At 36.6% G+C, this 23184-nt stretch overlaps 1 protein-coding gene across 1 annotated transcript; it reads left to right on the forward strand.

Annotated features, from left to right (window-relative positions):
- The first annotated feature begins 1930 nt into the window (after nucleotides 1–1930).
- Nucleotides 1931–14598, forward strand: HMGN5 (high mobility group nucleosome binding domain 5). The gene is made up of 7 exons (XM_043897414.1): nucleotides 1931–2155; nucleotides 3894–3923; nucleotides 4465–4494; nucleotides 4781–4834; nucleotides 7004–7138; nucleotides 9729–9881; nucleotides 14581–14598. The coding sequence occupies exons 1-7, from the start codon at nucleotides 2141–2143 to the stop codon at nucleotides 14596–14598; spliced, it is 435 nt and encodes a 144-aa protein (XP_043753349.1). The 5' UTR covers nucleotides 1931–2140.
- Nucleotides 14599–23184: the final 8586 nt, after the last annotated feature.

A 23184-nucleotide genomic window follows, 5' to 3' on the forward strand; every position in this document is an offset into this window, starting at 1 on the left:
CCCAAAAATGCCTTCACCAAAGACCACTACAATATTGTAAAGATATTAGCCTCCAATTAAAATAAATAATTTTTTAAAAAGAAAAAAAAGAGGCATCTAGAGAATCTAGGAATGATCCCAATAACTGTGGGGAAAGGAAGAAATTTAAATGTCTTTCTGATTTACCTACTTAAATCAGAATGCATTGAGGTTGGAGGAGAGAAACTGAGCTGCAGTCAGTCTTTACTACCTGATCTGTTTAACTCCACACTGTAGGTGAGGGGAAGAATGGGCAATGGTAAAAATGATGGGTTCTTCTCTTAGGCTGTATTTCAGTTTGAAGGGATTATTTGGTATTCTATAGCAGCTACGAATATTCCTTTTTTAAACTGATGATTCTAATTTTTAATCCACATGAACACAAATGGATTTCTTCTTTTAAGTAACTGTTCAAAAGGTTAATTTCCTTTTTTAATCAACCTTTCAGAATAGGTATTTCAGCTGTTGTTGGAACATGGTTAAACCCAATTAGCTGTTACTAAAAACCAAACCAAGGCATTCTGAGAAAGTGGCTCAAAATCCTACATTTTTGCCCATTATTATCTTCAAGTACCTTATTCACCAATCCACACTCCCATTCTAGCAAATTTTAGGGCTCATGAACTACCTTTGGAAAGCAAATAAAGGCCTCTTTTAAAGTAGAAAGCCACCTAAAGATAACTAAGACTAGGGTGAGGTTAGGGGGCACTGAGACACAAATGATAAGGGGCACCCCAAAACTCAATAATAAAGATAAATGTTTAATGCACTACTTTAAAGAGCTAATTAAAGATTTTTTTAAAGTCCATTGATAAACAAAATATCAATTTTAAATAAAAACAAGATCCTACCTTACACTTGCGGGCCTTCCCAAGTGGTGCTAGTGGTAAAGAACTCGCCTCCCAATGCAGGTTACATCCCTGGGTCAGGAAGATCCCTTGGAGAAGGCCATGGGAATCCAGTATTCTTGCCTGGAGAATCCCATGGACAGAGAAGCCTGGCGGGCTACAGTCCACAGGGTTGGAAAGAGTCGGACATGACTGAAACGACTTAGAACACATGCACTCTACACTTGCATAATTCACCTCAGTGGCCTCATCCTAATCTCCTGAGTCTGGGGTGCATCCTTAAATTTGCACCAGAAGTGAGTGCTTTAATTGCTTTATCCTAGTCCAGGCTCTGTGCCCTAAATACTTTCATGTATGGTGTCTTCCCGAGTTCCTTCACCAAATGCCACCTTTGGATTCATAATCCATTGTATTAGCCTTTTTCCTCTAGATAGTCCTGTGTTATTACCTCACACAGAGTCCCATTAAATTCTTGGTGAACTCCCACCAAGTGGGATAATGGCATCTATCAGATGTCCCCACCTTCAGGTTCCTCTTGCTCTTACAGTTTCAAGTTTTGAGGCTCTCCATCTGCGAAAGATGCCCCGTTTTGGCACCCTGATCCTGCCAGGACCACAATTCGTGTGTGGCGCAAAGTCCCCACAACCTGAGAAACAGCTCCACTCTTTTCTACTTTCTAAACGAGTACTCCTCTCAAGTCATCTACATCCTCCTGCCAAAGGTAGAATGGAAAGATTGGAGCCTAGGCCCAGTCCTATCTGAAAAGCACTTTCCTTCCAGGAAGAAACTTTTGGAGACCGTGGAGAAAGCAAGTGCAGTGACTTTCTCCTGTTATTACTACATAAAGGAAAAAAAGAAAAGAGAACCGATAAGGACAACCCCAGCTTTCCCGCCGGTTTTATGCTTCAGCCCTTTGTGTCCACTAAGTCAAGGTGCTCCTCTACCCCACCAGCAGTCGGAGCAGGCAGCCTTCGAGGGCTTCAGGAGTCCGTGGGCCACGCCCCCTGGGCTGGTCACTCCCCTTATTGGTCTGACAGCCTGTCACTCCAATTTGGCTCCCACTCCTCCTAACCATTCACGTAGTTCGGTTGTGTCTTGGTGCGTTTAATGTTGCCAATAACGAGAGTTTTTTTTTTTTTTTTTTTTGAAGGCAAGTACAGGTCGTACTTTAATTAGTTCATTGAAAACTCAGTTGCTCTCTGAGCGGTCGTGGAGAGACTGCTTTCGGCTTTTTTCCTGCTGACTGCTAAGATCTCCTATAGAGAGCTGCAACAATGCCCAAAAGAAAGGTAAGTGAAATAGGAAGATAGAAGGGGTATTAGCGACTGAAATACATATTTCCTAATCGGCAGAGACTTTTTTAAAAAGCATTTTGGCTTCTAGTTCGATTTTGTGAGGTGCCTAAGGGGAGGGAAGGGCAAATATCGGTTAGTATAAGGTTGAGGATGGTCTTTCACACAACTGGTAGTTCACTTTTGGCGTGTTTTGTTTAAGGGAAAGAATCGCTTGAGAGGTGTCTCCATGCTGAATTACAAACAGCCATAGCGCTGTGCTGTCGCTTCCTACCCCACCCCCGTTCCTCCGCTTACCCTATTGGAGAACTCTTCTCCCAACCACACTTTCAGGCACTAATTTCCTCCTCAGCCTCCAGCTTTCCTCCGGGAACCGTCCCGTTTCGGGGTACGAAGGCCATGGCTTTCTCCCGTATTTATTTGCCTTTGTTCTTCCCGTTTTCTTTTTCTTTTTTTTTTTTCCCTCCTCCACTTCTTGTCAAGCCAGAGGGCTTTGCAGTGGTAATCCTGTGCCATTAGGCGGCGCAGACTTCAAACTGTCCTGGAGAAGGTAGAGATTCACCGCTGTAATAGCAACTTTAGGCCCGAGAGGTCTGAGACTCTCCAAGCTCACTGTCTAAAGGTGGAAGAATGATAAGAGAAATGCGTCAGATAAACTATTGCTGATCTGGGGGTAGCGTGGATTTGCTCACTTTAGACACGAAGAATTGATATGAGCTATTCAAGGGCTGCTGGTCTCCTGCAAACCCTCACTTAAAAATTCATGACTCCTCTCTTAGACAAGAAAGAAATTCACACTCAGTGTTGATCTGTTTGTTTGTTTGTTGGGGAGGCGGGTCCCTTAGAAGTGAAATCGATCGCTGTTTCGTTGCTTGATAAAATTGTAAAATACTGTGCTAATGTAAGGCGTTATGTTTGTTTTTTTTTTTTAAGTATTATTCCTCTCTATTCGTTTGTCTTCCCTATTTTTAGAAATAGGAATAAGACTGAAATTCCACGGTGCTCTGAGGCTGTATGACTCGTGCGATAGCTTAGTAATTCCCAGTCTAAAAGGACAGAAAGCAATGGTTTCTAATCACCAACCCCCTTCCTGTGATTCCCGCCGCTGCGCTTTTCTAGGCTTGTGCAATGGATCTTGCGATTTTACAGAGCTGACAGCAACCTTGTAGCAGGTAGTGGCGGGAAGTTTTAAAATCCGCAGCCGGCTTCTCAATAAAACGCGCTGACGTTTTAACAAAGAGGTAACCCCCCCCCCCCGCGCCGCCGCCGCAAAGCATTGTGGGGATTGTAGTTCTTGTCTGCAGAACTTGGAGGGGATAAGTGAGAGTCAGATTAAGTACAATTACATCTCAAGCATGAGTCTAAACAGACGGGGAAGTTGCATGAAGCTCCGCCCTTCACTCTGCTCGCCCTCCCTCATCCTTTTTGGCTTTAACACGGGCTACAACAGGTGGATTTTAAAATTAAAGTTTGTTTTTAGGAGATACAGTTTATACAAAAGGATGAAATTGACTATCAGTTGTATAAACATGTCGGGAATTCATTTGCATCTTGGTGTATATTTGCACGTTAGTAGACAGCATGCTACTGGGCAATAACGGGTGGCTATTTAAGCAGAAATCCAGGAAAAAGTCATAAGCTGTTATATTGCAGACTGCAATCTATAGGCAATATTTTCAGATCTATACATTTATATTGATGAGCTTATTTCTGTGTGGTTTTCCCCCCTGTATAGGCTGCAGGTCAAGGTGATGTGAAGCAAGAGGTGAGTTTCTTTAGTTTTAGAGTCTGTCTGAAAAAAAAATCACTTGTTTTATAAAATTGACACTTAAGCAGCTAAAACCTAAATGCTGGTTAGTGTATTTGTACCATATGAGTACCAATACGGTATGCCAGTGGTCTCTCTCAGAAATAGCAGGTATTGAAAACTCCAAACTTCTTGGGACTTAGGATGGTATTGTGTTTAAGATCTGGAGAGAGTGTGAACGAAAGAATTGCTTTGTCGACTTGCAAGAAAGGGCTATATTTTCATTTCTAAATATACTGTTACTAGCCATTGTGTTAATTTAGCCTAGCAATTGAAATTTAATTTGGAATTTTTTTCTTTAGCGTATGAAGGGTCCAGAGAAGGGAAAAATCAAAGCTTATGTTTTTATTTGTTCAATGATACTTTCTAATCAAGCTCACAATACTTCTTAATGACAACATATATATAGTGTTACACTAGATACTTTCACCACAATATAAATATTTCTAGTTTTGTGTTTCCATAATTTTCTTAACTGATAATTATTTTTAACTTATAGCCAAAGAGAAGATCAGCCAGACTGTCTGCTGTAAGTAGTCTTTTTTTTAAAAGTTGCCCATGTATTGTAAAATGTAATTTTAGACTTCAGGGGATCCTGGACAATGTTAGTCATTTAATATAAGATTTACTTTTGCTGTTTTAAGAAAAAACTTTCTCATCAAGGAAATATTTTTGTCCTAGTCTTCAGTTTGAACTACACCCATTTATTTTAATCACAAAGTTGAATTTCAGTTAGTGATCTTTCTTCAGTTATGATGTCTTCTCTTTCTTCCCCCATGATTTGCACTTTTTTTTTTTTTTTTTTTTTTTTGCAGTTGCCTGTGCCCATTATACCAGAGTTGAAGTCCAAAAGAACATCAACTCCAAGGGTAAATATTCAGCAAGCAATACTGAGAGAAACTTACTTTTCTTCAGAAATAGTTTTTTGGAAACTTACTTTTCTTCATAAATACAGTTGATCATTTTGCTTTATTGTCTTTTCAGTTAGTCATATATTACATTATTTGTTGTTGTTGTGATTTGGTTGGTAAGTCATGTCTGAATCTTTTGCAACCCCATGGGCTGTAGCTCACCAGGCTCCTCTATCCATGGTATTTCCCAGGCAAGAGTACTGGAGTGGGTTGCCATTTCCTTCTCCAGGGGATCTTCCCAACCCATGGATCAAACCTGCCTCACCAACACTGGCAGGCAGATACTTTACCACTAAACCACCAGGGAAGCCCCATATTACATTATACATCATACCATATGGTACATGTCAGCCCTTTGAGTAGGAAATATTTGTTTGTGTTCTGTGGTTGTCTATTGTGTATTGACATTTTCCCTAGGAAGAGACAAAAATCAAAAATTTAGTTGGATAGGCCCATAAAATGTACATGCTTTTGACTTCATACGGTTACAATACCAATATTCCTGGGAAAACACAAGGTGTAAACTGTAGTAACCAAAGTAATGTTTTGTGATAATAATAGTAACTAACTTTTGATAATATTGAACAATTTGCAAAGTGCTTCCACATACATTATTTCCAAATGCACACAATTGATTTCATATAGGCTTATATGTTCTGGTGTTGTGGCTAGAAAAATATTAAAAATAGAAATAGCCTCAATATTAAGCTTACTTTCCCCCCTATATTTACCTTTATTTACATGTAAATGTTTGTGAATATAGTATGATTTTATTTCATTTTAGAATTCTTTATTGAGGCATTGTTGATGTTTTAAGGATAGGTGGAATTCTTTAATTTTATTTTATTTTTAGTTGGAGGAAAATTACATTATGATATTGTGATGGTTTCTGCCATACATTAACATGAATCAACCATAGGTATACATATGATATATGTCCCCTCCCTCTTAAACCCCTCCTCCCTCCCCATCTCACCCCTCTAGGTTGTCATAGAGTACTGGCTTTGGGTTTAGTTCTTAACATCAGAAAACATTAAGGCTAGCAGAAACATTAGAAATCATCTAATCCCATAATTTTGTGATTGAAGAAACTGCACTACAGTTGTATTCATAAAATGCTTTGAAATCCTTGATTAAAAGACCTTGCTAAAACTATGGCCATAGTTTTATTAATCATAGTAAATGACAACAGAAGAGGAAGTTTCTATTTGGTTTTTCTCTATTTCACATTTCAAGGTCACTACTTATTAAATACTCAACTTATAAGTTGTTAAAATAGTAAACACTGTTTATTTCTTCTTTTAAAAAAAGTGCTAGAATAAAACATAATATAAAAACACTTCACCCTCCTTGGCTCTCAGTTTCTCACGTGATAAAAGGATAATAACATATCTATATTGCATTTTACAGTTTCCAATGTAATTTCACATATATTTTATCATTTGCTTCATACAACATCCTGGTAGATAGGTAATATTACTCTCTCTTACATTTGAAAAAGTAAACACAGAGAAAATTATGCTTTTGCTCAAGGTCACATCAAACAAGAAACAGATCCAGATTTAAAACACGTGTTTGCTGGCCCCTTAATCCAGTGCTCTTTCTACCACATACACACTTAGGGCAAAGAGCTTTCTTATAAAGAAATCATGATTCAAATCATTCTAAAACGTGTAGCCCTGTATATTGAATCGCTAATATCCCCAAGTGATCTCTTTCAAATGTATTTAAATTGGTGCTCTCCCTAACTTAGTATTTTTCTTAATTATTAACAATGGAGGCTCTGCAATCAAAAACCCTATCGCTAATTATTAGACATGACAGGGATAAACTGGTCCCCTGTAATCAAAGATAATTAATTTATCAAATTTTAACCCGATGCTGGCAATTGGCCCTGAGTAGCTACTGGTCAGCATTCTAACTTGTTGCTTCTCATCTGAGAGAAACTTTGATTTATATCAGAATAATAGTACTCATTTTAATGCCATTTCAATTTATAATGACACTGAAAGTATTTTAAAGCTTTTCCATAAACTATTACAATAGCTGGTAAAATAATTGTGCCATTTAATCAACATACCAATTAAATTCTGTATTTATTTTTTATTGTTTTGTGTTGCTGGACAGAAAATGAAGACCAAAAATGATATGATGGGAAAAAACACAGATGCAATTGCTGAAACCATAGCTGAAACGAAGAAAGAAGTTGTTAAAGAATACAACAATGAAACTGCTGAAAATGGAGGAGCAAAAATTATAGAGGTATATTCCAATTTGTCCATTTGAAAGTTTAACAATGGGTTCAACTGAAAGAAATCTTGTTTGCCTTGTAGTTTAAAAGTTGAGAAATATTAAATGAGTATGACTCCACAGTGTCTTAGTCTGTTCAGGTTGCTGTAACAAAATACCACAGACTGGGTGGCTTATAAACAGCAGAAATTTATTTCTCAAAACTCTGAAGGCTGGGAAGTCCAAGATCAAGGCACCCACATTTTTGGTATCTGCTGAGGACCGACACAATTGCACTCATCTCACACGCTAGTAAAGTAATGCTCAAAATTCTCCAAGCCAGGCTTCAGCAATACGTGAACCGTGAACTTCCAGATGTTCAAGCTGGTTTTAGAAAAGGCAGAGAAACCAGAGATCAAATTGCCAACATCTGCTGGATCAACGAAAAAGCAAGAGAGTTCCAGAAAAACAGCTATTTCTGCTTTATTGACTATGCCAAAGCCTTTGACTCTGTAGATCACAATAAACTGGAAAATTCTGAAAGATATGTGAATACCAGACCACCTGACCTGCCTCTTGAGAAACCTGTATGCAGGTCAGGAAGCAACAGTTAGAATTGGACATGGAACAACAGACTGGTTCCAAATAGGAAAAGGCATACGTCAAGGCTGTATATTGTCACCCTGCTTATTTAACTTATATGCAGAGTACATCATGAGAAACACTGGGCTGGAGGAAGCACAAACTGGAATCAAGATTGCCGGGAGAAATCTCAATAACCTCAGACATGGAGATGACACCACCCTTATGGCAGAAAGTGAAGAAGAACTAAAGAGCCTCTTGATGAAAGTGAAAGAGGAGAGTAAAAAAGTTGGCTTAAAGCTCAACATTCAGAAAACTAAGATCATGGCATCTGGTCCCACCACTTCATGGCAAATAGATGGGGAAACAGTGGAAACAGTGGCTGACTTTATTTTGGGGGGCTCCAAAATCAGTGCAGATGGTGATTGCAGCCATGAAATTAAAAGATGTTTACTCCTTGGAAGGAAAGTTATGACCAACCTAGACAGCATATTAAAAAGCAGAGACATTACTTTGTCAACAAAGGTCCATCTAGTCAAGGCTATGGTTTTTCCAGTAGTCATGTATGGATGTGAGAGTTGGACTATAAAGAAAGCTGAGCACTAAAGAATTGATGCCTTTGAACTGTGGTGTTGGAGAAGATTCTTGAGAGTTCCTTGGACAAAAAGGAGATCCAACCAGTCCATCCTAAAGCAGATCAGTCCTGGGTGTTCATTGGAAGGACTGATGTTGAAGCTGAAACTCCAGTACTTTGGCTACCTGATGTGAAGAGCTGACTCGTTTGAAAAGACCCTGATGCTGGGAAAGATTGAGGGCAGGAGGAGAAGGGGACAACAGAGGATGAGATGGTTGGATGGTATCGCTGACTCAATGGACATGATTTTGGGTAGACTCCGGGAGTTGGTGATGGACAGGGAGGCCTGGCATGCTGCAGTTCATGGGGTCGCAAAGAGTCAGACACGACTGAGCAACTGAACTGACCTGAACTGAACAGAAGACCTGCTTCCTGATTTATGGATGGCAGTCTTCTTGCTGTGCCCTGACACCATAGAAAGGGTGAGGGAGCTCTCTGGGGCCTCTTTTATAAGGACATAAATCCCTTTCATGAGGGCTCTACCCTCATGACCTAATCACCTCCCATTGGCCTCACTTCCAAATACCATCACTTTGGAAATTAGGTTTCATCATATGAATTTTGAGGGACACACATTCTGTGTACATCATATAGTATAGTGGTAAATAAGAGGAAAAGAAAGAAAATGAATTTAAAATTTGATAATTTTCAGGAATGGGTAAGGGAGCAATGGGTTAGCACTTATATCAATAGATCAATGCCAGTGATCGTGACTTAATAATCTAGTGACTGTCTTATTAAATATAGACTGATCCTCTATTCCTTTTGTCAGTACATGGGCTATTTGTAAATCCCTTTTTGAGATCATATGAGTCTTTTTCCCTCTTCAGATTGCAAAACAAATCAGTATGTTTATGTTTCCAATAGGTCTTGCTTTGCATATTTATCTTACCACATTTCTCAGTATTATAGTTAAAACAATGAAAATTGGATTTAGTGCCAAATCTATAAATCAAACCTGTGCATATAGGGAAAATCTTTTGTAACTGATCCTATGATATCTGGTAAAAGACTTTTCAACTAAGTTTTTACAAAGTAAACCTAAATACACCAATATAGAAATAAAATGTATTATTTCTTCAAGAGATATATTTTGTATATGTATATACTACTCATTGAGAATTATTGATAGAGAATATGTCATTTTTTCTGTATTTACTCTGTTTCCTCATATTTGTAATGAAAATTGTTTATATGAATAAGTTTTTCCAAATTTATTGTTCCAAACATCTATTTGTGCATGATTATGTAGAGATACTTTCATTAATCCTATTTCCTATGCTTCCTTTTGACACGTTGTTTAGGAGGCCTTTTCCATAGGGAAAGTACTTTCTTTAATAAGATAGCTATAATTCTGTCTTGGTTCCAAATTTACAAATCTTGGTTTTTCTTCTATATTCATTATAGGCACCAGTTCCTGAAAGAGAAATAGAGGAAATAATAGAAGAAAAAATTGAAGATATCAAAGAAGAAGGGGAAGAAAAGAAAGAGGTAGTGGCAAAAGATGGAAAAGAATATGAAAAAGATGAAAAAGGAGATGGAGATCAAAATAAGGAAGAAGTGAAAGGAAAAGATATACAGGAGGACAAAGATGGAAAAGGGAAAGAAGATGAAAAAAAAGATGAGGGGAGAAAAGAGAAAGAAGAAGATGGGAAAGAGGAAGAAGGTAAGAAAGAAAGTGGAGAGGGAAAAGAGGGTAAAGATAGAAAAGGGAAAGGAGAAGATGGCAAAGTGGAAGAAGATGAGAAAGAAAAAAGAGATAAAAAAGAGAATGAAGATGGGAAGGGGAAAGAAGATGGCAAAGAATCTGAAGATGGAAAAGATAAAAAAGATGGGAAAAAAGGAGAAGATGGAAAAGAGGATGAAGATAGAAAAAGGGATGATGGTGGAAATGAGAAGGAAGATGAAAAAAATAAAGAAGGAAAAGAGAAAGAAATTGGAAAAGAAGATGGAGGAGATGGAAAAGATGAAAGCAAGGCTGAAATTGGAAAAGAAATAACCAAAAGAGAAGAGGTCAAAAAAGAAGATGGAAAAAAAGAAGAGTCTCAGAGTATTGCTTAAAGCTGCCCTATATGGTTTCATAGTTTGGTAATATGTACCTCTATGTTGTAATGTTAATAGAGATGAATATTTTTATCAAATATTTTATAGACACAGCTTTCCTTTAAAACATCTTCATACTGTTCATTAATCACAAAGTTCCCAACATTGAATTATTATCGATAAGCTTTGTGATTATAATGGTGGAATATATACAAAAAAATATGCTTTCAACTTTGTCAGTGAATACCCTTTTCTGTAATTTATATGTTAAATCTTTGAATTTGAATTTTACTCCTATATGTGATAATTTCACAAAATGGAGAGATCCCAAAAGAATTTCCTCAAAAATTCTTGTGGTTCTCCAGGTTGTTTTTATAAAGAAAATGAACTATTTTCATGTAATGGTAAGAGTTAGAATTATCTTTCCCAAATATAACTTTGATATTACTTGGGAAAAATTCAATTGAAATTCCATTTTTAAAAGAAATACAAATGTTTATTTCAGAAGGGAAGTTCTGATAATATGTGTATTCACAACATTTTATTGGATTTATCTTAATAAAAATTATCTTCAATGATGATTGTAGTTTGTTATATCTCCAAAATTGCAGTTAGTGAAATATTATAATGCTTTTTTTTTTCTATTGTGATGTTCATGAAAATATTTTTAAAAATTTGCACTGAGATAAAATAAGCATAAAATTTCATGCCTTTCAGCCATTTCAGCCATTTCAAAATGTACGATTCTATGGTTTTAGTATATTCACAATGTTTTGCAACCACTATCACTGTCCACTATCTAATTCCATGATATTTTCGCCACCAAATAAGAAAGTACCACTTAGAGGTCTCTGTTCATTCCCCTCAACCAGTCCCACCACTGGGCCCTGGCAACTAATTTGCTTTCTGTACCTATGTGTTTGCCTATTCTGGACACTTCATAGAAATGGAATCATGCAATACATGGCCTTTTGTGTCTGGCTTCTTTTGCTTAGAATAATTTTTCAGATTCATCCATGTTGTAGCATGTATCATTACTACATTTATTTTATGGATGGATAATATTATATTGCATTGATACACTACATTGTTTGTTGAAGAATATTTGAGTTGTTTCTGTTTTATCAATTATAAATAATTCTATGAACATTCGTATACAAGTTTTTGTGTACGTGTATGTTTTCCTTTCTCCTGGTTATATAGCTAGGAGTATAACCACTGAACTATATAGTAAGTCTATGTTTAACATTTTGAGGAACTTCCAGACAATTTTCCAAAGTGGCTTCAGCACTTTTTATTCTCACCAGCAATGTATGAGTGTTCTAATTTCTCCACATCCTTGCCAACACTTGTTATTGTCTGTCTTTTTTTTTTTTTTTTTTTTAGTGGAGTGCAGTTTATTACGCCAGCGGGCCCAAGGCAGAGTCTCCTCTTAGCCAAGGACCCCGACCAGCATTTGTGAAAATCTTTTATACCCCATGTGTACGCGTCCAAACCCACTACCCCAATTCCCTTGAGACTTACATAAACAAAGGAAGGGTAAATACAACTCCAAAAAATCTTAATGAGGTGATTTCAGAGTGATCAAAATTATGTTAATTTTTATTTGCATTTCCCTAATGATGTTGAGCATCTTCTCATGTGCTTATTGGGAATTTGGATAACTTCTTTGGAAAAATGTCTAACAAACACTTAACCCATTTTTTACTTGGGTTGTCTTTTTAGTACTAAGTTGTAAGACATGTATATATTTTAGATAGAAATCTGTTATCAGATGTAATGATTTGCAAAATATTTTCCCCATTCTATGGGTTGTCTTTTTAACTTTCTTGATAAAATCCTTTGACACACAGAAAGTTTTTTTTTTATTATTATTAAATCTAATTTATCTATTTTTCCTTTTGCTGATTTTGTTATTGGTGACATATCTAAGAATCTAGAGTTGCCAAACTCCAGGTCACAAAGATATATAAAGAGTTTTATAATTTTATCTTTTGTATTTAGGCTTTTGATACATCTTGTGTTAAATTCTGTGTATGGTGTGAAGTAGGATCACAAATTCATTCATTTGCAAGCACTATTTCTTGAAAAGACTATTTCCCCTTTGGATGATCCTGCCACTGTTCAAAAATCAACAGACCATAGGTGCACGGGTTTATTTTTGGACTCTCAATTTAATACTATTGATCTATATGTCTTTCATCATGTCAGTACCACACGTTTGACTACTATAGCATTGTATTAAGCTTTGGCATTAGAAAGTATATGTTCTTCGACTTTGTTCCCAGTCCCTTACAAATTTTATGAGTTTTAGAATCATCACATACATTTATACAAAATAAAAGGCAATTGGAATTTGATAGGGATCATAATAGTATGAAAATAAATTTGAGGAGCATTGCCATATTAACAAAATTTTCTTCCAATCCATGAACATGGATGTCTTTCCATTTATTTAAGGTGTCTTTCTTTTTTAAATAATGCAGTATTTTTACTGAGGTAGAAAACAAATAATGTAAAATTTGTCATCTTATTCGTTTTTTAAGTCTAAAGTTCAATGGTTCTAAGTTTATTTATAGTGCTATGAAATAGTTCCCCAGAAGTTTTTCATCTTGCAAATGTGAAACTATACCCGCAGAGCAATTTCTTTCCACAGTATTTTATAGTTCTTCATGTACACATTTTGCACTTCCTTGATCAAATTTATTCCTAAGTGTTTTATCATTTTTGAAGCTATAATGTATTGTTTTCTTGATTTCAATTTAGTATTATTTACTGCTAGTGTATAGAAATACAACTGAGTTTTTAATATTGATCTCTTATCTGCAATTTTGCTAAACATGTACATTAGAATTACCAGGTATTTTGTGGCTTCCTCATAGTTTCCTCTATTTATAAAATCATGTCATCTGCAAATAGAGATTATTTTACCTCTTTCTTTCCAACTTGGTTGTCTTTATTTCTTTTTTTCCTGCCTAATTTCCCTGGCTTCACAAATATTAAAAATAAAAAAGAAAATGCACAAATTCAGAAGTCCAGCTTTCAAAGCATAGGCTTCTGGCTCTACATCTTTCTCAAGGCTGGCAGGTCCTGCACCATTTCCTACCCTGTCTCAGAATTACCATAACTACAATGTTACAGGAATCAAAACCAACTTAAAAGGGCTGGTTAAATATCTAAGTAACTTGCCTAGATCCCCACTTCCTAGCCAGATACTGCAACCACAAAAAAATGTATTCAACTTCCAGCACAGAATTTGGTATTTTAAGCACCTTGATCCCCTTTATTGCCAAGGTTAAAATAAAAATAACAATCCTGGGTTCCTCTTTAAAAACTCATCCCAGGTGACTGGCAGAACTGTGGTAATGAGTAATCTTAATTTTTCATGTGAAATTATACCCTCTACATAAAGAAGAATGGTAACCACCTTCACCTTACAACATTGTCTTAACTATAATAAAGTGCTCATACAAGAGGTTGAGCTTCCTAGGTGGTTTGGAGGTAAAGAATCTGCCTGCCAATGCAGGAGACACAGGAGATGCAGGTTCAGTACCTGGGTCAGGAAGATCTCATGGAGTAGGAAATGGCAACCCACTCCAGTATACTTGCCTGGAGAATCCCATGGACAGAGGAGCCTGGCAGGCTACAGTCCATGGGGTCACAAAGAGTTGGACATGATTGATCAACTAAGCACACATACATACAGGAGAATCATTGCTTCATACTATAATATTGGTACCAAAGTAAATTTTCTTCCTTGGGTATTGTATTTTCTTTTTGATGTTGTAACTGGATACTGCTTTCCTTTTATCATCAAAACTTTGCTTCACACAATTTCTCCTCTAAAAGATTGAACAATAGTAACATGTTTGAGGGAGGAATGAAGTAAGGAAGTGCTAATTTATTGAGAAAGCACACCATGACTGTAAGTGAAAGCGAATATAAATTATAACTCTACAAAACAGAACAATCTTTACTAAAGATAAGGAGAAATAAACAAGGGTATAAAAAAATCTTCAGGGAACCCCACAGAGAAAAGCTGTTCAAGAAGTACACTTGAAGTTTCTTTAGTAATATGAAGTATCTTTTGTTAAATATAGCCTTGGTAACACAAGGTTTTGGTAATATACATTATTATTGAGTCATCACAATAATCAATTCTCTTAGTATATAGTGCTGAAGTTTTAATCTAAACTTTTCTGTTGTTACTTTAAAGGTTTTGCCCCATTCATAAGCTTGAGGGCATGCCTCAGAATAAAAACATTTTAATGGGAATAAACATTGAAATCATATTGTAATTAGATGGGAAACTATGTTTCAGTTTATTGGTCTACCAAGGAGAAAAAGAATATCTATAAACATTTTCAGGGTCATACCTGCTGCATAAGGACTGCCTTTAGTATTTCCACTGAGGAGAATGGGTACAAGTATATGTATGGCTGAGTCCCTTCACTGTTTACCTGAAGCTATCACATATTGTTAATTGGCTATACCCCAATACAAAAAGCTTTTGGTGTTAAAAAATAAAATTAAATTAAAAACAATACCCTAATATTTAATATGTTTTATGCTGAAGGTTATTAATACTATAGAAAATTCCATAAGAAAAGGGAAGCATATAACAAAGGTATGTCGGAGCTGGAGTCTAATCTCCTAAACCATATTATAACATATGATTAATGACCAAATAAGATCACACAGATAAATCTTGACATTATCTTTAAAATCAGGTCTTACCTAATTGATATCTATAGGACATTTCACCTCAAAACAATCAACTTCACCTTTTTCTCAAGTGCACATGGAACCTTCTCCAGAATAGATCACACCCTGAGCCATAAATCTAGCCTTGGTAAACTCAAAAAGATTGAAGTCATTCCAGTCATTTTTTCTGACCACAATGCAGTAAGATTAGATCTCAATTAAAGGAAAAAAATTATTAAAAAATGCAAACATATGGAGGCTAAATAACACGCTTCTGAATAACCAACAAATCATAGAAGAAATCAAAAAAGAAATAAAAATATGCATAGAAACGAATGAAAATGAAAACACAACAACCCAAAACCTATGGGACACTGTAAAAGCAGTGCTAAGGGGAAGGTTCATAGCATTACAGGCTTACCTCAAGAAACAAGAAAAAAGTCAAATAACTAACCTAACTCTACACCTAAAGCAACTAGAGAAGGAAGAAATGAAGAACCCCAGGGTTAGTAAAAGGAAAGAAATCTTAAAAATTAGGGCAGAAATAAATGCAAAAGAAACTAAAGAGACCATAGCAAAAATCAACAAAGCTAAAAGCTGGTTTTTTGAAAAAAAATAAACAAAATTGATAAACCGTCAGCAAAACTCATTAAGAAACAAAGGGAGAAGAACCAAATTAACAAAATTAGAAATGAAAATGAAGAGATCACGACAGACAACACTGAAATAGAAAGGATCATAAGAGACTACTACCAGCAGCTCTATGCCAATAAAATGGACAACTTGGAAGAAATGGACAAATTCTTAGAAAAGTATAATTTTGCAAAACTGAACCAGAAAGAAATAGAAGATCTTAACAGATACATCACAACCCAGGAAATCGAACCTGTAATCAGAAATCTTCCAGCAAACAAAAGCCTAGGACCAGATGGCTTCACAGCTGAATTCTACCAAAAAATCACTCAAACTCTTCCAGAAAATTGCAGAAGGTAAACTTCCAAACTCATTCTATGAGGCCACCATCACCCTAATTCCAAAACCAGACAAAGATGCCACAAACAAAGAAAACTACAGGCCGATATCACTGATGAACATAGATGAAAAAATCCTTAACAAAATTCTAGCAAACAGAATCCAAAAACATATTTTAAAAATCATACATCATGACCAAATGGGCTTTATCCCAGGAATGCAAGGATTCTTTAATATCCGCAAATCAATCAATGTAATACACCACATTAACAAATTGAAAGATAAAAACCACATGATTATCTCAATAGATGCAGAGAAAGCCCTTGACAAAACTCAACATCCTTTTATGATTAAAACTCTCCAGAAAGCAGGAATAGAAAGAAAATATCTCAACATAATAAAAGCTATATATGACAAACCCACAGCAAGCATTACCCTCAATGGTGAAAAATTGAAAGCATTTCCCCTGAAATCAGGAACAAGGCAAGGGTGCCCGCTCTCACCACTACTATTCAATATAGTTTTGGAAGTGTTGGCCACAGCAATCAGAGCAGAAAAAGAAGTAAAAGGAATCCAGATAGGAAAAGAAGAAGTGAAACTCTCGCTGTTTGCAGATGACATGATCCTCTACATAGAAAACCCTAAAGACTCTTCCAGAAAATTACTAGAGCTAATGAACGAATATAGTAAAGTTGCAGGATATAAAATTAACACACAGAAATCCCTTGCATTCCTATACACTAACGATGAGAAAACAGAACGAGAAATTAAGGAAACAATACCATTCACCATTGCAACAAAAAGAATAAAATACTTGGGAGTATATCTACCTAAATAAACAAAAGACCTATACATAGAAAACTATAAAACACTGATGAAAGAAATCAAAGAGGGCACAAACAGATGGAGAAACATACCGTGTTCATGGATTGGAAGAATCAATATTGTCAAAATGGTTATACTACCCAAAGGAATCTATAGCTTCAATGCAATCCCTATCAAGCTACCAGCGGTTTTTTTCACAGAACTAGAAAAAATAATTTCGCAATTTGTATGGAAATACAAAAAACCTCGAATACCCAAAGTAATCTTGAGAAAGAAAAATGGAACTGGAGGAATCAACCTGCCTGACTTCAGACTCTACTACAAAGCCAGTCATCAAGAGTGTATGGTACTGGCACAAAGACAGAAATATAGATCAATGGAACAGATTAGAAAGCCCAGACATAAATCCACGAACCTATGGACACCTTATCTTCAACAAAGGAGGCAAGGATATACAATGGGAAAAAAACAAACTCTTTAACAAGTGGTGCTGGGAAAACTGGTCAAGCACTTGTAAAAGAATGAAACTAGAACACTTTCTAACACCACACATAAAAATAAACTCAAAATGGATTAAAGATCTAAATGTATGACCAGAAACTATAAAACTCCTAGAGGAGAATATAGGGAAAACACTCTCCGACATAAATCACAGCAGGATCCTCTATGACCCACCTCCCAGAATATTGGAAATAAAAGCAAAAATAAACAAATGGGACCTAGTGAAACTTAAAAGCTTTTGCACACCAAAGGAAACTATAAGCAAGGTGAAAAGACAGCCCTCAGATTGGGAGAAAATAATAGCAAATGAAGCAACAGACAAAGGATTAATCTCAAAAATATACAAGTAACTCCTGCAGCTCAATTCCAGAAAAATAAGTGACCCAATCAAAAAATGGGCCAAAGAACTAAACAGACATTTCTCCAAAGAAGACATACAGATGGCTAACAAACACATGAAAAGATGCTCAACATCACTCATTATCAGAGAAATGCAAATCAAAACCACAATGAGGTACCATTACACGCCAGTCAGGATGGCTGCTATCCAAAAGTCTACAAGCAATAAATGCTGGAGAAGGTGTGGAGAAAAGGGAACCTTCTTACACTGTTGGTGGAAATGCAAACTAGTACAGCCGCTATGGAGAACAGTGTGGAGATTCCTTAAAAAACTGGAATTAGAACTGCCATATGACCCAGCAATCCCACTTCTGGGCATACACACTGAGGAAACCAGATCTGAAAGAGACACGTGCACCCCAATGTTCATCGCAGCACTGTTTATAATAGCCAGGACATGGAAGCAACCTAGATGCCCATCAGCAGATGAATGGATAAGGAAGCTGTGGTACATATACACCATGGAATATTACTCAGCCATTAAAAAGAATTCATTTGAATCAGTTCTAATGAGATGGATGGAACTGGAGCCCGTTACACAGAGTGAAGTAAGCCAGAAAGATAAAGACCAATACAGTATACTAACGTATATATATGGAATTTAGAAAGATGGTTATGATAACCCTATATGTAAAACAGAAAAATAGACATAGATGTACAGAACAGAGTTTTGGACTCTGTGGGAGAAGGCAGTGGTGGGATGTTTCAAGAGAACAGCATCAAAACATGTATATTATCTATGGTGAAACAGATCACCAGCCCAGGCTGGATGCATGAGACAAGTGCTCGGGCCTGGTGCACTGGGAAGACCCAGAGGAATCGGGTGGAGAGGGAGGTGGGAGGGGGGATTGGGATGGGGAATACATGTAAATCCATGGCTGATTCATGTCAATGTATGACAAAACCCACTACAATATTGTAAAGTAATTAGCCTCCAACTAATAAAAATAAATGGGAAAAAATTTAAAAAAAATTAAAATCAGGTCTTGAAAATCCTCAAATAATAATGTTTTGGTCCTAAAGTAACAACGTGTCTTCAAGATGCTATTGTGGCAATTTTCCACAATTAAATACAGAATTGTTGAAACAAGTTGCTTAGCACATAAGGAACAGAGAATAAATCCCACCAAATCAGCTGTAATTTAGAGCCTTCTGTGTAAAGCATGTTAAATCTAAACCATGGAGATAGTAGATGACTTGTGTGAAAGTACTTTTCTAGAACACAGAAAAGGCTTTTTAATGTGATATTCACATAATAAACGATTATTTTTATCTTAAAATAGTGGATTTAAGACTATTACCTATCAATAATGATTCATTTACCTAATCTGAATAGTCTTTCAGATTACGTTGACTTCCTTAGGTTTGAAAATAATAAGTAGGTCAGGATGGCTGCTATCCAAAAGTCTACAAGCAATAAATGCTGGAGAGGGTGTGGAGAAAAGGGAACCCTCTTACACTGTTGGTGGGAATGCAAACTAGTACAGCCACTATGGAAAACAGTGTGGAGATTTCTTGAAAAACTGGAAATAGAACTGCCATATGACCCAGCAATACCACTTCTGGGCATACACACTGAGGAAACCAGATCTGAAAGAGACACATGCACCCCAATGTTCATCGCAGCACTGTTTATAATAGCCAGGACATGGAAGCAACCTAGATGCCCATCAGCAGATGAATGGATAAGGAAGCTGTGGTACATATACACCATGGAATTTTACTCAGCCATTAAAAAGGATTCATTTGAATCAGTTCTAATGAGATGGATGAAACTGGAGCCCATTATACAGAGTGAAGTAAGCCAGAAAGATAAAGAACATTACAGCATACTAACACATATATATGGAATTTAGAAAGATGGTAATGATAACCCTATATGCAAAACAGAAAAAGAGACACAGAAGTACAGAACAGACTTTTGAACTCTGTGGGAGAAGGTGGGGGTGGGATGTTTCGAAAGAACAGCATGTATATTATCTATGGTGAAACAGATCACCAGCCCAGGCTGGATGCATGAGACAAGTGCTCGGGCCTGGTGCACTCGGAAGACCCAGAGGAATCGGGTGGAGAGGGATGTGGGAGGGGGGATCGGGATGGGGAATACGTGTAACTCTATGGCTGATTCATATCAATGTATGACAAAACCCACTGAAATGTTGTGAAGTAATTAGCCTCCAACTAATAAAAAAAAGAAAGAAAGAAAATAATAAGTAGAAAAAAGTTCAACTTTATATGGAGCAACAGTCATTTTCTTTCACATATTTTCTCTGTAACTACAGTTGATTCTGGTTGTTTATTACAAATTTTATAAACTCTTTTTTTTAATATTATTTTTCCCATGAACATTGTCTGTACATGTTTATATCAAGTAACACATAATACTGTGTTACTGGAGTCAGTGGCTATAGAAATCGACTGGAGTCAGTGGCTACAGAAATTGGGTTCCAGATCAAATAGTGGGGAAGTGTTTGTGTGTGTGTGTGCATGTTTTCTAAAGGAGAGAGAGAGAAAGAGGAAATCACAGAGTGAGATGAATAATTTTGAAATATTTTTGTATCAGTGGCTTAAAGAGTTTTTTTTCCACATAGATTAGGAATTCTGACCAATAGTGAAACAACTTCTTCAAATACTTAACACACATGAAAGTGTTTACTATGTGCAGGCACTTTCTCAAGCATGTTATATATGTTACACACACACACACATAAACATATTTACATATAACAACCCTATGAGGCAAGTGCTATCACTATTTTCATTTTCATATATAAGGAAACTAAGCACAAAGGTCAATCAATTTATTTTATTTGTGGCTATCCATGGTTTCTAGAATTTGAGCTAGGTTATACCATCTCTCAAAATAAGCTTAACTCATAAGCAACTTCCACACAATAGGATTTTTTGTTTGTTTTGTAAAAATAATCTTAGAAATTCAGTGAGAAATGGTAAGTCATTCACCAGGGTTACAATTTAGATTCATTAATTTATTTAGTCAATAAATATTTATTGAGTACCTACTATGTGTTAATTAGGTTACAGTGGTTATATCTGTGAAGAAACTATGCATCTTCCTTGCCCTCATATATCTTATATCCAGCAGAGGAAATCAATATATTTTTAATCATATAAATAATTATATAATTACAATTTTTTGTTAATGCTAGTAAGAGAATAGTAAGGTGACTAAAAGGCAGTATGACAGAGGCCTGGGGGAAGCTAGTACTAGTGGATGTTTAGAGGTGCCAGTCAACTCAACCCAGACACATAAGTTGATTGAACTCAGCTAGGGAGTCCTCACTTAAGGTTTCTCATGTAACTATAGGCATGTAGTGGTTTAACTTTGAGTCAACTGAAAGCTTAACTGGACAGATATTGAAGATGGTTTCTTCAATCAGCTGTCTAGAATTTTAGCTTGAATTCAGCTTGGATGGTTTTTCACATGGCTCGATTTTTTTTTTTAACCTATGCAGCTTGGTGATTTCAGAGTAGTCTAATTTCTTACAAGGTGGCTGGTGGCTAGCTACCCACAAAATGTGTGTTCCAAGAGACCCAGGCGCAAGTTGCAAGGTTTCTAATGACCTAACCTGGGAAGCTGTGTATTACTTTCCCAACATTTTATTAGTCAAAAAGAAAATTTAAAAATATCAGCCCAAATCTGAGAAATGTGAACAAGGACATGAATACAAGGAGGCATGGCTCATTGGGGAGCCGTTTTTAGAGATTAGCTACCATTATTCTCTATTTCCTCATTTTCTGTTTCCAGAATTCCTACTACATGGATGTTGGATCTTCTGAATTTATTATTCTATTTTCTTTTTACTTTTTTATTTAAATAAGGAGAATTCTTTCATATGGAAAGAGGTAGTACAATAACATATTTGAAAGGAGAAACAACAGGTACTGAACTGGAGGAAAGTGTGAAAGGTGAGGGTGCCACGACAGTCTGGTGAAATGCAAGTTCCATTTCCCATCCAAGGTAAAAGCTCCCCCAAACAACGTAAAAGCAAGCTGCATGTTACACCTGTAGCCATCATCTGCCCTTTCAAATATCTGGTCTACATGAAAAGACAAAGAGAGGAAAGGTCGAAATAAGAGCAAAAGGAAACAAAAACAAAAGACAACCCTCTCAAGAACAACAAAAAAAACCCAAATGCTTTTTTACTATGTAAGGCATGAGGTCAAAATCTTGGAGTACAGTATCCCCTTTACACAATGGAATAGTGTGCTGAAGGCAGGGCCCTGGGACACTGCTGCCATCTGGGAGGTTACCTAACTATGCTGGAGAAATGGTGAACAGCAGGTTGGATGTGTGTGGAAGATCACTAGCCAGATATGTGCTGGTGGTTAAAGTGGAGAGCACAGCTAGAGGACAGAGTGTCTGACCCCAGCACTGAGCTATTCCTGTCCTGGTGATTTGTTTGTCTTAAGTCTGGTTCACTTTTCAAACAGGAAGAGCCAGATTCTTGAAATCTGCATTTCCCAGTCATCACAAAACAGTACAAAGTACAAGTACCCAAGTGTCTTTGGTGCTCAAAGGTCATTTTCAACAGAACTTTCAACCCAGGCTAGCTCTGCAAGAAGAGAAATGGGACAAATACAGATTTGAGAGGTAACTCCTGGAGGGGAACCAAACAGCAGCTGGCCACGTGTTGCCTTTCCTATTTTTTTTTTTAAACCTTTCTCCCTTATTTTGCTTCTCTCTTTCTCTTCTTTTTGGGATACATCCTTATATCTCAAGATGGCTATTGAATTTATTGAATTTTGTACTTCTTTTTTTATTTTCTTGTTCTTTCCTTTGTTCACATCTTGCTGTTCTTATTTCTTAGTGTAACATTTTCTCTCCTCTGTCCTCTGGTAAAAGACTGTGGAAAATACCCTGATGCTGGGAAAGACTGAAGGCAGGAGGAAAAGGGGACGACAGAGAATGAGGTGGTTGGAGGGCATCACTGACGCAATAGACGTGAGTTTGAGCAAGCTCGGGGAGTTGGTGATGGACAGGGAAACCTGGCGTTCTGCAGTCCATGGGGTGGCAAAGAGTCAGACACGACTGAGGGACTGAACTGTCCTCTGGTATCAATTTTACAATCTTGGTTTTTGTTTTCTTTTTTTTTTTTTCTTTTCCTTGGGTTGTTATATATCCTCCAAGGTCCTTTCCTCCTTATTTTGGCTTATGTTGGTATCTAGCTTTAATGTTAGAGTCTTTTCTCAAATTTCAGGTGATTTAAAATATGTAACACATATTTAAGAATGAGACACTAAAAAAAGCTGGTTAGGTGGAGTTAGGAGTCAACTAATGGCACTATGGGATGGTTTGCAGGAGTCTGGCCCTTTCGTGAGCAAGATCTGCCAATGTCATTCTCTATGAGCTGAGCGAGTTTCTCTGGAGACAAATCATACAAACTCCTGTCTGGATACA

The sequence above is a fragment of the Cervus elaphus genome, chromosome X, assembly GCF_910594005.1.
Source record: "Cervus elaphus chromosome X, mCerEla1.1, whole genome shotgun sequence".
NCBI lineage: Eukaryota > Metazoa > Chordata > Mammalia > Artiodactyla > Cervidae > Cervus > Cervus elaphus.

Bases quoted from the DNA above. Each gene is read 5' to 3' on its own strand.
- HMGN5 (XM_043897414.1), top strand. The intron at 4,495-4,780 runs GTAAGTAGTCTT...TTTTTTTTGCAG, and splicing joins GATCAGCCAGACTGTCTGCT to TTGCCTGTGCCCATTATACC. The intron at 4,835-7,003 runs GTAAATATTCAG...GTTGCTGGACAG, and splicing joins AAAGAACATCAACTCCAAGG to AAAATGAAGACCAAAAATGA.